This window comes from Dama dama, chromosome 21 (genome assembly GCF_033118175.1).
Source record: "Dama dama isolate Ldn47 chromosome 21, ASM3311817v1, whole genome shotgun sequence".
In the NCBI taxonomy this organism is placed as follows: Eukaryota; Metazoa; Chordata; class Mammalia; order Artiodactyla; family Cervidae; genus Dama; species Dama dama.
This window is the reverse complement of record NC_083701.1, coordinates 8842003-8857501: the sequence shown is the minus strand read 5'-3', so window position 1 is coordinate 8857501 and position 15499 is coordinate 8842003. Positions and strand designations below refer to the sequence as shown.

Sequence of the window (15499 nt, the reverse complement as noted above, 5' to 3'; positions counted from 1 at the left end):
TGCTAAGTGTTATTTCACTGACTTACTTGCTAGACACAGAAGGACATGTTGTACGATTCCACTTACAGGAGATACTAAAGTCACCAGATTCATCAAGACAGAAAGTAGAATGGTGGTTGCCTGGGGGAGGAGAGGGACGGTAGGGGGTTGTTATTATTTGATGGGTATGGGGTTTCACTGGGGGTGATGAAAGTGCCAGGTATGGGTAGTGGTGATAGTTACCCAACATCATGAATGCATTTACTGTCACTGAATTGTACACTCACAAAGAGTTAGGATGATAAATACTGTGTGTACGTGGTGATGGTTTAGTCACTCAGTCGTGTCTGACTCTTGGTGATGCCACGGACAGTCGCCCACCAGGCTCCTCTCTCCATGGGATTCTCCAGGCAAGAATACTGGAGTGGGTTGCCATGCCCTCTTCCAGGGGATCTTCCTGACCCAGGGATCAAACCCAGGTCTCTTGAGTCTCCGGCACTGGCAGGTGGATCCTTTACCACTTGCCCATCTGGGGAGCTCATGTGATGTCTATTCTACCACAAGAAGACAAAAACCACATCCAGATTAAACACTTGCTCCTGTAGGACCTTCTGGGGCAGCTCCAGGCTCCTGAAGACACGGTCACCTGGAATGTTGGGGCAGAAGCCTCAACTAACATGCTAACATGCAAGATCTGTGTGCCAGGTCCAGCACTTCTTACAGGCTCTCAGGCGATGCTGCAGCTGGTATAGTGAGGACCATACTCTGACAACCCCGGGGATTGAAGACCACAGGCAAGCTCCTCATCAGAAACCTCCTCCAAGAACGCCCACACAAGAAGGGCCTGGACATCACGAGGATGCACCCGAGACCAGAGAGAGTCCTCCATTGTGTCACTATCTCGGGGAGCATGACGCCGTATGCTGGGTTAGGAGTCACATGGCATTCTTTAATCCAGCGCTCAGCAGGAGTTACTGAGTGCCTACTACGTTACACACCTGTCTGCTTTGTCTCAGGGGACCCGGAGTTTGAAGGCTCAGAGCTGGCAGGATACCCGTGTTGGGAGGACAGCCTCTCGTTGTCTCATCCACCTATTACTGGTTCACTCCTTGAATCATTTTAAAAAGTTATTGTTGTTCAGTCACTCAGTCATGTCCAACTCTTTGGGACCCCATGGACTGTAGCACGCCAGGCTTCTCTGTCCTTCACCATGTCCTGGAGCTTGCCCAAACTCATGTCTATTGAGTGAGTGATGCCATCCAACCATCTCATCCTCTGTCACCCCCTTCTCCTCCTGCCTTAGATCTTCCCCAGCATCAGGGTCTTTTTCAATGAGTTGGCTCTTCTCATCAGGTGGCCAGAGTATTGGAGTTTCAGCATCAGTCCTTCCAAGGAATGATCAGGGTTGATTTCCCTTAGGATTGACTGCTTTTAAAGATTAAGTTTATTTTAAAAGGCAATCTCATATCTCTGCCACACGTGAAAGCAAGAGTTACTTGGCAGAAGTAAAAAAGTAATTACCCAATATGATGAAAACAAAATCACCTTATTCACTTCCAGCTCCATCCTGTTGCTTGCCCAGGCAAGCCGCCCTGTCTTCACTATTAATAGAACTGAGACAGGCAGGTGCTAAAAGGCTGCATCACGAAACAAGGAGGCACATGCAACCCTTGCAATTTCAAAGATGGAAAGAGAATTAAAGCTGGGATGACTTCCTCCGACCCGTGCCTGACACGATGCTCTTAAAGGCCCCGCCCCCATATCACCAGGAGTCACGCCCTGGGGCCCCAGCTCACACTCCAGGAATCTTGGCTCTGTTCCCCACCTTCATTGACAGACTGAGATCCAGAGATGGAAAGATCCAGGCCACCAGGGGAGGGCAGAGAGGGTAGAACCTGAGGCAGCGGGCTGGGGTCTAGCCGTGTTTCTGGGGATGAGAACCCTAAAGCGTCCCCTCACTGGCTTGGGGAGCTTAGGCCAGTCACAGCCCGCTGCGTCCCTGTCCTCCCTGGGAAAGGACCTCCTGATTTCTCTGTCTCCTGTAAATGACAAAGCAAAGTCCCAGAGGGCTGCTGACAAGCACAAGGAGAGAGTGGGGCAGAGGTTCAAAGTCGCCCCCTCCCCTTCACCCTCCTGACTAGTTCCCAAGTACTGTAGTCTATTTCCCTGTCTATAGTCAGGACTCAGCCAGCGCCTGCCCGCTGCTGGTGGGGCTTGTCTTAGGGGCAGAAGCTGAGACAGCCAGCGTGACCCTGATGTGAAGGAAGTGGGGGGTTGTGTGATCCCCAAGGCATCTGGCTGTCAGCTTCCAGCCCCTGAAGCCTCCATCCCTGGTCTGGCCTCCCTGAGCTAGCTCCCACGTGGGTCTGGAGAGGCCACAGTGGGCAAGAAGGCGGAAAACGACAGTGCCTGGAGGCAGACGGCAGAGCCCCAAGCCTGGCTTTGTACTGACGGCGGGTGACCTGTCAAGTCCTTCACTCCGACCTGGAGACAGAGGAGAAGAGGCCGCAGACCGGATGGGGAGGAGCGGGTCTAGGCCCAGCCCCTCTGACTCACAGCATCCAGCACCTTCCGTGGCCCTCTGCCAGCCCACCAGCCTGCAGGGCATTTCCTGCCAGGCTTGTCACATTTGAAAGGCAGGGCTCTGTGTTCAGCCTCCTAAATCTGGATCTGTCCTGGATGCCTGGGGGCCTTTAGGCAGTGCTACGGTGCCTCCCGGGAGCTCTCAGGATGGTTTTGATTTCAGTATTCTGTGTCTCTGCCTGGAGGGACAGGAGTGCTTGTCAGATGTGGTGTCCCGACTATTCAAAACATGTGGTCTGTGTGTTGTCAAGGAACCCAGAAGCTCGAAAGCCCTGCTCCTTTCTGTTGATTTCTATTGGTGAGGCCCCTTCTCGACTCCCCTCCTCCCCTGCAAAATCCCTACCAAGTGGCCACCAGAGGCTAAACTCCAGCAAAGAAGGACTGAAGACAAGCACTGGGGTAGGGATTAAAAAAACTGATACAATGTTAGCAGCCATGTGGGAAAATATTCAGCCTTCTCACGTGCTGAACAAAAATGTGAATTCATTATCCCATGCTCATTTAATGCAGCACAAATAAATAAAAATGTTAAAACCTAATGTTTGCAGTGTTGTAGAGAAACTAGATGAGGGGACTATTATTACTTCAATCCAGAACTCAGCAAGATGAAGTTCCTCAAAATCATTCTTGATAAAATATAGGAAATTAAGAGCAAAACCCAGGGACCCTGGGTGCCTACCATCCATCACTCTGTCTTGTGATTGTCCATTTTCCCTTCTCTCGCACCATCCCTAAAAAGGGAAAGCTCTTTTTTCCGTCTAAATACATTGGCATCTACTAGATGCTCAATAAATCTTGAATGACTGGGTATTTCTCACTCTCCTTCAATCCATTTTGCATTTGACAATGAGAGTGACCTTTCAAACAACTAGATCAGATCATGGACCTCTCCTGACTAAAACTCTTGAAGTTTTCTGCTGCACTTAGACACAAAAGCCACACTCTTCACTTTGGGTCTTGCCTGCTCCCAGACCTCCTCTAGAGGCAGCAACCCCTGCTCACGGCCACACAGAGCTCCTCTATCACCTTCCCCGCCCAAGACACCAAGCTGACGCTGCCCCAGGGCTCTGCACCTGCTGTCCCTGTGACCTACTGCACTTTCCCCAGATCCTTCCATGGCCTGTGTCCTCTCTGCCTTTAGTCTCCACTCAAGTCCTGGCTCCTCAGAGACCTTCCCATTGATCCCATTTATAGAGGCTTCTGCCCCAAGCTCCTCCCTATCACAAACCCCTTTGTTCCTCCTCCAAGCACTTCTAGCCGAGCCTATCTTACTTGTTTGTTATCCATCTTTCTCTGCCAGAATATAACTCCATGAGAAGAGGATTCTGTCTTTTTTGTTTCTCAATAATAGTTAAATAGTGGCTTCTAAAAATATATGTCCAAGTCCTGACCCCTGGAACCTGTGAATGGGACTTTATTTGGAAAAACAATCTTTGCAGATGTAGTTAAGGAATTCGAGATGAGGTCCCCTTGAATACGGAGTGGGCCCTAAACTCAGTGACAGGTGTCCTTACAGAGGAAGGAAGAGAGGTGCCTAAGACACAGAGAAGGGGGCCGTGTGAAGATGGAGGCAGAGACTGGAGGGATGTGTCTACAAGCCAAGGAATTCGCAGCAACCAGCGACTCTCAGAAGCTGGGAGAGAGGCGGGGGGGGGTGGAGTGTCTCAGAGCCTCCAGGGGAACCAGCCCTGCTGATCTCAGACTTGATCAGGCTGATCTCAACCTTGATCCCAGACTCTGCCTCCAGAAACAAGAGGGAACGCACATCTATAGCTTCAAGCCACCTTCTACGTCACCTGTGATGGCAGACACCGGAAACTCCTACAGAACCCTCGGCTCTGGTTTATATAGAGTGGATTCTCAATACGCAGATGCTGGATGAATGAATGACTGATATTCCGAATCCCAGCAAGCGCCTGGCAGGACCCCAGGTGCACACCAGGGACTGAGCGTTTGGCTGTCAGAAGCCCTCCACCCCGCCTCCCCCCAGACCCGCCCACAGCCCCGGTTCTCACCAGCCACCAGTTGTAGGTATCTTCCTCCAGGAGTGCATTCTTGGCGGTCAGCAGCGGCTGCATGGACTGGTTGAATCGCTCGTCGAACCAAGGGGAGACCCTGCGCTGCCCAACGCAGCGAGTACAGGTACAGGGCCTGTTGGAATACTTCATGAGCTTCTTGAAGTTCTCCGAGAGCTCGTGGACCATCTGCTTGGGGAACCAGGTGGTGGCCAGCATGGTGTGAGAGTAGTTCAGGAAGAAGGAGGTGAGGAAGATGAAGAGGACGAGGAACGTGAGCACTTTGAGAGTTCTTTTCCTCATGGTCGCCGTTTCTGCTTCCCTGAGGTGAGGGGGAGCCCAGGGATGGGCTGGAGGAAACCACGCCTAATTGGGGAAGAACTCCCAAGAAAGAACCCAGAGATAGAGGCTCAGTGGCAGGGCAGGACAAGACAGGGGCGGCCAGGGAGCTTCAGAGCCTCCAGACGGCCACTTCTGCAGGTTGATGGGCAGCAGGCTGTGTCGGACATCACCCGCGATGCTCAAAGGCTAAGTGGACCACTCGTGGTGGATTGGCTCTGCTGGCATGCAATTTGTCTTTTCAGGAAATAAAGTGTCCTGTTTCATCAGCAATCTTCAAACACCCGATAATGTCTCTTGATGAAGCTTTAATCAAAACTTAATAACCGTGATTTCCTTTCCCATCCAAGGGGGTGGTGGTGTAATTAATCCTTGTGACAGCCCAGGGTCCCTCGGAGGTGAAGACGTCGCAGGAAGGGCCGCGGTGCGGGACAGAGGGAAGCTGTTTCTGCCAATGCCCTCTGGACAGGATGGTGCGTGACAATCCTTAATTAGAACTGGGTCTTGCCCACGCTGTCACCAGAGATGTGGTGGGGAAGCAGCTGGCTTGATGAAGGCACTGCGGGTTGTCTGTCATCTACACAGAGAAAGAGGAAGAAAACAGGATGAACGTCTATCCCCTTCTTATAAAAAAAACTTTCCTCTCTTCACTTCCTCCCTTTCTGCTGTGTTGCGACACCACCAACATGGCAGATGGACAATTTTTTAACCTTTTGAGTTTCAGTGAGTGCATGTGTACAAAAAGATGTTAATGCCCATTGTGCAAGGTTGCCAAGAGACTAAGAAGGTGTCCCCCCGCATCTTTCCTGCAACCAGAACCTAGTACATTGAAGCACTCGACCAAAGTTTGTGAAGAGAGTTAATAACGCACGTACAGTGCTGGGCACACGAGCTTGCTGAGCACAAGCTACTTTCTCTCTCCTTCACGCTTTCTTGGATTCTGACGATCAACAACAACCAAAATGCTACTCTTAGAGGGTAGCCCAGGCTTCTACCTGACCAAGATTCAAGTACTGGTTTACCAGCGGAATGGTTTGGGGCAATTTATTCAACCTTCCTGACCCTAAGTTTTCCCTTCTGTAAAATGGGACAATAATACCTCCACTTATGGGATGGCCATGAAGATAAGACAAAATGCTCTCTGCTGAGTTTCTGGTATTCATTAAGCAATTGCTGAACTTTCTGTCCCCAGTGGCTCAGCTAGTAAAGAACTTGCCTGCCAAGGTGGAAGACACAAGAAATGCAGGTTCGATCCCTGGGTCGAAGGAAATGGCAACCCACTCCAGTATTCTTGCCTGGAAAATTCCATGGACAAGAGGAGCCCGGCAGGAACGGGGCTCTTTGTCCACGGGGTCACAAAGAGTCAGACATGACTATGCACACAAACTTTCCTTTATCACTTTCTATGTATGAATGGATATTCTTGGATGAGCCACTAAGAGCCAGAGAGGATGGTGCATATCTATTTCCTCAACTAACAAAGTGTATGGCCACCCACGTAGGGGTCTCCCAAGTTGTCCAAAGAAGAAACTGAGATGCAAAGAGATTAAGTGGCTTTGCCCAAGGTCATGGGGAGAGGAAGAAGTGAGATCCGAGTCTGGATCCCAGGCCTTCTGAGTCCATGCACCTGGAGGAGTGTGCCTTGGATGGACACCCTGTCCGCTGATTGGGCCCCAGATGACCATAGTTGGAGGGGTACAGAGAAAGCTGGGAGCCATTTGTTCAGAGAAAGCACACCGGGACTCCTCGGAGGCTCGTAACACAAGTCCCCACACCTCCCTGGTTTTCGGGCTCCTACAGAGCACAGCTGTGGTCACACCTCTGCACTTGAACCTGCCCCCCGTTGGTCCTTGCTGAGCATATGCCCCATCTCTATCTGTCTGATCAATTACCTTCCCCATCCTCAACGTGTAGGCTGTCAACCAGCTGGATATTTCTTTTTTTTTTTTTTTCTTTTTCCCCAGGGAAGTGACAGCAAAAGGGAGATTGATTACTTTCCGGTAGAAAGAGGGACAGTTCAAAAATCAGATCACGGCACCATCCTGGAGACAGTCAGGGGACAAGATGTGTTGCTTCTACTGCTTCCTTGAGGCCTCAGCCTGGGGGGCAAGATCTCTCCATTTGCCTCCTGCTCCACTTGGTACTTGTGACAGTGTGACTTGTATGGAGAACCTAATGGTGTCCAGAGCCGTCCCTTCCAGCCGCCCCCTGCTCCTCTGTCCAGCAACCAGCTCTGCCATCTAAGTCAGAGTAACCTGCTTATCCTCAAGGGCGGGCTCTGATCTAACTTGGCAGGTAGAGGGTTCCCACCACTCCTACTGCAGTAATTGGTCCAGGGATGGGCACGCAGCCTAATTCATCTGGAGCGAAACTCCTGGCTTTTGCAGAGGAGCGGGGAGAGAGACGTTCTTTGGCTTTGGCCAGTTTGCTGCTTGGATGTGAGATCTGGAGTTGCTCCAGACACTTAACTCCCTCGCTGGAAGAGGCGATCGGTGTTGAGTCCCTACTTGATCTTGCCTGCCGCCCTCTCTGGGCCTTGACTTTTCAGTGACATCAGAGAATAAATCCCCTTTATTGTGTAAAGCAGACTGCTTGTAATTTGAAGCAACATGACTGACCCACAGGTCACAGTTGTTCTGGCCTCTAGGCACCCAGCCTGGTCGTCCCCACACCATCCAGAAAACCCACCGCACCCTGCTTGGCTGCCTTGACTCCGGGAGGGAGGTCTGCCCACGCCTGTCCTGAGCAGGGGCCTCTTCCACTGCATCCCGGCTCCTCTCTGCCTGTGCTGTGTGCTAGTCTGTCTCTTCCCTGAGCTGGGCGCTCCATGACGATGGACACTCAGTCCCACTCTTTGTTGTGGCCCTGATGTCAGGAACCTACAGGGATGTAGACGTGGATGAAGGGAAAGAGCCACTGAGTCAGAGGAGAGAGCTGAGCCAGAAAGCACAGGCTGAGTCTGAAGACTCCAGTTCTCACCAGGCTGCTCAGCCCCATTTGCTGTGTGACTGTAAACGAGTGCCCGACCCTCTCTGAACCATCCCTTCAACTGGAAAACGGAGCTGACAACACAGATTCTGCCCACTTCTTGAGGCTATCAATCACGCACGATCTAGCCATTCAACTGATACACTTGATGCATATTTGCCGGGGCCCTGTGCTGTCCAGGCTTTGGGCTGGGTGGCAGGAAGCCATCATGAAAGATTCTAAAGTGGGAACTTCCCAGGTACCTGCCAGGCCCCAGCACCTTTGGCAGGGAGGATGCTGGTGACCTTGGATCCGAGAGGGGCATGCATATGGGTAGAGTGGAGGGTGTGCAGGATTCAGAAGCCAGGATCAAGACTGAGTGTCTCTGAGCAACATGGAGACTCACTGGAGGGTCTGACCCACAAGGTCTCATTACATTTGTCTTTGTAAAGAGCAGAGTCCATGATGCTCTTTCGGACTCTGTATCCTGATGCCAAGGGCAGAGACGAGTTCACTGAAACAGGTAATTACTGAACCATGTCGATCAAATACAACTGGGAATGAGAAGCTAAGTCCCTTACAACATCCCAGCTTCACGAGAGGTATTAACATTCTACCCTGGTGCTGGAGAGAGGGGCGGTGAGTGTTGGGACAGAGGGCAAGGCCGGGCTGCAGAGGCATGGGGGACCGGGACACCCTCCTCCCATCCATTCATCTGGTACCTCCTGGTAGCTGCATCTCCGAGGCCAGGGTGCTGGTTCCAAACCCACCTACCACCAGACCCTTCCAGGCTGGTACCAATTAGTACCCTCAAAAGCCCTGGAACAAAACTGCCGTGGAAAAGTAGGAACAGCTCTCCCCCCACCTTCTCCCCTGCCCCAGGGAAGAAACAAAGAACGCGTGACTTTCTGTTCTCTATTAAGTGAGGCAGCCTGCAACACACAGGGAACACCAGCCCGGGCCCCTGAGATGGGACCAAGGCCAAGACGCCACGGGCCAAAGATCTCCCTCAGCCAAGAGCACAGCAAGGAAGGCTGGCCACGCCTCCCCTAACAAGGACGAGGAGAAGGAAGGGGAGGAGGACCCAGCTCCCAGTTCTGTCTGCAGCACTCAGCCACGGATGGGAGTTCTGGGGGACACACAGAGGAAAGGCATAGAGGAGCCGCAAAGGATGGATAGTTCTGAACGGCGGCTCGCAGGGTAGAGTCTGCCTGCAATGCGGGAGGCCCAGATTCCATCCCCGGGTTGGGAAGATCCCCTGGAGAAGGAAATGCAACCAACTCCAGTATTCTTGGCTAGAGAATCCCAAAGACAGAGGAGCCTGGTGGGCTACAGTCTATAACGTCTCGAAGAGTTGGACATGACTGATCAATTTCACTGGGGGACGTGCAGAGAAGGTGCATGTCTCGGTCCAACAGGGTCACCCCTCAAAGTTGACACAAGTCAGTGCCCCTTCAAGAACTCAGAAAGGATTCCCCGAAGGAGGGTCCCTAATGAAGCTACCCTCCTCCCCGCGCCCCCACCCCCAACAATAGGGAGATAGTGGTGATTTCCAGCCGCTAAGAGGAGAACTGCTTCCAATACTTGGCAAACCAAACGAATGGGCAGATTGGGTTTGTGACTGTTTGGTTAATTGCTCTACTTCATCAGGACCTGCCCTCATTGTCCTCATTTCCTTTCCTGTCATTTCTGTGGGTTTCAAATCTGTCATCTTTCTGACTTCCTGAGATGGATACTACCTTGTCCATCCTCTCTTCTGCTGTGTCCACTCTGTTTAAATTATATACTACATTTAGTTCAGTTATCTTATTTTTTAAGTTTTAGAATTGCCACCTGTGTAATATTTTAAATAAGTTCCAGTTTTCAGGTGAAAATCTGTACCTTGTCATCTATCTGCCTGCAATGATCCATCACGGTTATTTTAAAACCATGTCTTGCCCTCGTGACATTTGGAGGAGATGAGGGTCTATTTCTGTTGTCTGTTTTCTCTCCTTATCTCTCTTTGGTCGTTTGGGTCTGCCTTCCAGAGTGCCTGGTTAACAGTGGACAGTGCACGGGCTGGAAGTGTAGCAGCTGAGGATAAGGTGGCTTAGACAGGAAGGAATCTGTTTGTCCCTGGAGGCAGGGAGAACACAGGCACTCTCCCCCTGCCCCAGTTGGTGACCAGACAACCAGGTTGCACAGTCTTCATGATGACTAGTTATTCCTGGCTTGCCCTTACTTATAAGGAATGTGACCCCATGGACTAGCCTACCGGGCTCCTCTGTCCATGGAATTTTCTAGGTAAGAGTACTGGAGTGGGTTGCCATTTCCTTCCCAGGGGATCTTCCCAACCCAGGGATTGAACCCAGGTCTCCTGCATTGTAGGCAGACGCTTTACCATCTAAACCACCAGGGAAGCCCATTTATGAGGAATAGCCCTTCTTTTTTCTTTAATACGCTATTTATTATGTATGGCTATGCCAGGCCTATGCTTTGCTTTGATGGGCTCTTCTCTACTTGTGGGCTCCCCCGGAGGCTCCGACGGTAAAGAGTCTGCCTGCTGATCAGGAGACCCAGGTTCGATCCCCGGGTTGGGAAGGTACCCTGGAGAAGGAAATGGCCACCAACTCCAGTATTCCTGCCTGGAAAATCCCATGGATGGAGGAGCCTGGCGGGCTACAGTGTAGGGGATCATGAAGAGTCAGACACGACTGAGTGGCTGAGCACATGGGCTTAGTTGCTCTGTGGGATCTTCCAGGACCAGGGATCCACCCAGAGTCTCCTGCACCGAGTCACAAGGAAGCCCAGGGCACAGTCCTTCTTAGAGGAAAGCTGGGGGAGCTGTGAGTTTGGTAGGCATGCCTCTTCTGTGCACCCTCTCACTTCCAGTTTCTGTCTCCCCCACACTGTGAGACTATCAAAAGCTCAGTCTAGCGTTTCAATCTCTCAGCTGCTGTCTTCAGCTTGTTTCCTTAGGCTCTGGTCCCATGCAACTTAAATTCTGGCAAATGCCTCGAAAGGAATAAAAAAGGTGCAGGATAATGGCCCTCTTCCTGAGGTTTCTGTTGCTTTGCTTCTTGGCCCCTTCATTTTAGCTGACCTGGGAGTCCTGTCCTCCATTTTTATTTCGTTTCATTATTACTATTTTTTACTCCTCACCTCTTGAGACTGCTCAGCACTGGGCTGCTTCTCTCTGCTGGTCTTCCGGAGCCGCTGGTCACTGGACACTTGTGAACCATCTGTGCTGGTTCTGTGACAATGAGTCATGGCCAGTGGTTGTTGGAATAAAAAAGTGGCCCACACATACCTGGGTTCAAGTCCCAGCTCTTCCTATCCCCAGTTTTGCTCTCAGGGGTAAGGCACGGCAGCCCTCTGACACTCGGTTTCTGAACCCACAAACTGGGGCTGTGTGCAGTTGTTTTAGTCGCGTCCGACTCTTTGTGACCCCATGGGCTGTACCCTTCCAGGCTCCTCTGTCCATGGGATTCTCGAGGCAAGAACACTAGAGTGGGTTGCCATTTCCTCCTCCAGGGCAATTTCCTGACATAAGGATCAAACCCGCATCTCCTGCATTGCAGGCTGATTCTTTACCCCTGAGCCACGGGGGAAGCCCACACTGTGGGACTTGTAATGTCCGAAGGCAGGGCTGTGTGGAACAAAGGTATTTGCACAAAAGCGAGCAGCTTGGTTTGGGGGTACCTTATAAAGGTCAGTTGTCTTCCTGCCCTAAGTTTCAGGCTCCTCGTTTGTAAAAAGGCCAACAGATTCCCGGGCTTACCTTACTGGCGGGGTTATTTAAAAGGCTGAATGAAATCAGGCATGAAAGAACAAACCAGGGGAATGAGGAAAATGATGATTCCTACTTGCTTCATTAGCTGCTTCCATGCGTCGAGAGATGGGACAACCAGCCCTTCCCTTCTTCCTGCTCTACTGGCCAGGACCTCTGAGGATCTGCAGGGAGGAGGGTCCCAGAGCAATGCATGAGCTAGAGTGTAGTGGGTATCTGTCATTCACGGGGACCTTCTCTTTTCAAAGGGTTAACTGTTGGAGCATCAACCTGTGGGCAACACGAGGGCTTTTAGGGCATCCTGATCCTTCTTGCTTGTACGGCCCCTGATGGCTAGCGTCTACTGGACTAGGGATTGTGTCTCTGCTCTCTCCTCTGCATCGCGAGGGCTGGAAGGTTAGAAGTAACTTTTCCCAGCTTGCCCTGATTGGAGGGCTCTGCAGTAACGGAAGGATAATCATCATGGACACAGGGTTGTCCTCCTTCCTGAGGGGGCGGCGGCTGCTCTGTGGACCAACCCCTCTGCCTCCCTCCACCTCCCAGTTTGCAGGGCATCCCCACACTCTGTGCTGGCATCTTTTTATTTTTTAAGAGTTATTTTTTAATTTTATCTTATTTTTGGCCGTGCTGGGTCTTTGTTGCTGTGCTCAGGCTTTCTCTAGTTGTGGTGAGCAGGGGTTACTTTTTGTTGTGGTGCACGTTTCCCTTTGTGTGGCTTCTCTTGTTGCAGGGCAGGGCAGAAGGCTCAGGAGTTCGGGTGCGTGGGCTTAGCTGCCCCTCGGTAAGTGGGATCCTCTGGAAGCAGGGATCGAACCCGTATTCCCTGCACTGGCAGGTGGATTCTTAATCACAGGAGCACCAGGGAATCCCTGTGCTGGCTTCTTGTAGCTTCCTGCTCTCCGGGCTCCAGCCTTCAGCATCAGGACGGATGGACCTGAGGGCACAGCCCCCATCACCTTTCCAATCTAAGCCCCAGATCCTCTGAACCAAATCCTCCTGAAGCTTCTGTCTCAGTGAAGCTTCATCATCACCTGGGGATAAGGCGGTGCCCACCTCATGGTCTCCCCTGTGGCTCAGCTGGTAAAGAGTCCGCCTGCAATGTGGGAGACCTGAGTTCGATCCCTGGGCTAGGAAGATCCCCTGGAGAAGGGAAAGGCTACCCACCCCCGTATTCTGGCCTGGAGAATCCCATGGACAGAGGAGCCTGGCGGGTTACAGGCTCCATGTGACCCTGGGGTCACAAATAGTCGGACACGACTGAGCGACTTTCATTTCACTTCACACGTCACACATGCCTCACGGGGCTGGGCTGAGAAAGGCTCCGGTCAGTGCAGGCAAAACTCAGGGATCTGCGCCCAGCACACAGCAAGCACTCCCTGAATGTTGGGCTTGACTTCTGACATCCTCCAGCGGCTTCTGATTTCCTGCAGGGAGCGCCATCTAACACCCCCACCTGGCCCTCTCTTTTCTGCCCACTTCACTGAACAGACGGTGGAGACTGAGCTCAGAAAGGGGAAGCGACGCATCCAATGACACATGGCAAAGTGCAGAGCCAGGCGCCTGACTCCAAGGCCGCCTGAATCCTTAGAAGGAACCTGCTCTTTCACGCAGCTACCCTGGCGTGGCTGTTTCCACACTTGCCGGGGTCAGGAGGGTAGAGGGCATCATGGGCTGGGATGGACAGGGGAAGGAGGCAGCAGGGGCTGAGGGGGCCGCCTAAGGTGCTGAATAATCTGTCATCAGGGGACTTCACCTGCTTATGGAGGCCCTTTGCAGACCCTGTGTACCCACAGTACTGGACAGTCACAGCTCTGGGGCTGGGTACCAGCTCCATCTTTCAGAGGCGGGAACAGAGGCCCACAGCTGTCAAGGGACAGAATCCCAAGGAGTTGGGATACTGGGCGAGGGGGAGCACAGCAGGTGGGGGCCCCGCCCTGAGCCCCCCGTGACATCCGAGCTGAGGGAGACCGACAGTGACACGCCACAGTGGTGACATGAGGATCTGCGTGCAGCCAGTGCGGGGCCTGGCAGAGGGCAGATGTGACCGCTCCTCCCCCAGCTTTTGCTTCCTCCCTGGTCAGCATCTCCAGGCCAGCCCCACCCTCTGAGTCATACACAAAGTTGGCAGCCAGGCTCGTGTGGCCCAGCCTGGACCTGGACTAGCTCTGTGTGTGTCTCTCTCTCCCCCGGCTCAAGAAGGACCAGCCTTGGCTGCAGCCAGACCCAGATCGCCCCAGAAAGCATCATCCAAGAGCAGCCCAGCTTGGGTGAGGTGAGGCCTGAGAGATGGCCTCAGGGAGAGGCAAACAGGCTGTGATGATAAGTAACACAAAAATCCTGCCTGACTTGCCAGCCCGCCAGCTGGCCGTACAGAGTTCACACTTACGGCTGCAACGTCAGCCGCAACTGCATCACCCACTCCCGCCTGAGTCTCCAGGCTGTAGGTCTGCCACCCAGATTTTGAGTCTGCCAGCCCCGCGTTGCACGCTGTTGCTGTTTTTCAGTCGCTAAGTCATGTCTGACTCTTCTTGACCCCATGGATTATAACCAGCCAGGCACCACTGTCCGTGGGATTTCCCAGCAAAAATACTGGAGTGGGTCGCTATTTACCTCTCCAGGGGATCTTCCCAGCCCAGGGATCAAACCTGCATCTCCTGCTTTGGCAGGCGGGCTCTTTATCACTGAGCCACCAGGGAAGGCCCGCCCCCTCCCCGCCCCTCCCCGCCCTCTCCCCGCCCCATGGCATAAGCCAATTCCTAAAATTTAACCTCTCAATATACACACACATCTACTGTATTGGATTTTTTTCCTCTGGAGAACCAGCTGTTACCCTTTCCTTCGTGTGATTGAAGAGAGAGCTGGGGGTGAGTCAGCGGGCCCCCTAAGAAAGTGCTAATGGCCAGAGGACCGCAGGATGGGTCAGTAATTGGGCAGAGAGGACAGGGGCCTCCGGGCGAAGGAAGCTGCAGGTGCAGAGGCCTGTCAGGAAAGCAGGTGGGCTGGAAGGAACTGAAAGAGAGGTGGTCAAGTCGAGCAGAAACGCAGAGAGGAAGACGCAAAATGGGGCTGGGGGTGGGGACGGGTCAGGCAAGGGCTGGAACCACATACCATACTGGAGCCTGGGGAAGTCTCTTCGGGGTTTGAAGCAGAGGGGAGGTCAGGCTCGGGAAGGTGCTGACTTGCCTAAGCCCCTCGGGTTGGGGCGCCCACAGGGCACCTCCCGCACGCAGCACCGCCCCTGCCCAGCCGTCCCTGCGTTCCCAGGAGGGCCGAAGGTGTGCGGCCCGGCCTTCTGGGGGCTCGGGCGGTGAGCTGGGTGCCTTGGCTTTCCTTCCCTCCTCTCCTGGCACCCTGCTCTGTGCCCAGGGTTGCCCTGTGGCCTCAACCGTGAGTTCCCACGCTGGTCGGCTTTGGGCCATGCGGGCACAGACAGGAGACTGGAAGGAGAATGGCAGCTGAGGCCAGACACTTAGGGCTCTGGTCCCTCCCGACTCCCGTGGGGGTAGTCAAGACCTGGTGGCCTCTGGCTCCTGTCAATGGCCCTCTTCATGCAGTGACTGTGGGTCTCAGGCCTCCTCAGCCCCAGGATTAGAAACACCCCATGGTTTTCATCCCCAGGGACCACACCGCACCCGAGAATCAGCCTGGCCACACCTGCCCCAGATGGCCCACTCTGAATGGGCCGTGTGCATCCTGCAAAGATCACCCCTGGGGGTGTGGTCCACAGGGAGCCCCGCTTCCCCACCCCTTGTCTCCCCAGAGAAACAGCTGCTCCAAGAACAGTCGCAGCAGCTCGGAGGGCTTTTCAGGAAGGGTTGGCTCAGGCTCCCTCTGGAATCCTCCCAGC

The 15499-nt window shown here is 53.1% G+C and overlaps 1 protein-coding gene across 5 annotated transcripts in view; it reads right to left on the bottom strand.

Moving 5' to 3' along the window:
• ST3GAL1 (ST3 beta-galactoside alpha-2,3-sialyltransferase 1) overlaps positions 1-15499 on the bottom strand; it is an 89852-nt gene that overhangs the window by 13984 nt on the left and 60369 nt on the right. For all 5 annotated transcript variants that reach the window (XM_061123146.1, XM_061123147.1, XM_061123148.1 and 2 more), the window contains one exon: positions 4578-5493. In XM_061123146.1, the coding sequence (XP_060979129.1) occupies positions 4578-4880 (303 nt within the window). In that variant the 5' untranslated portion in view covers positions 4881-5493. The remainder of the gene's footprint in view (positions 1-4577; positions 5494-15499) is intronic.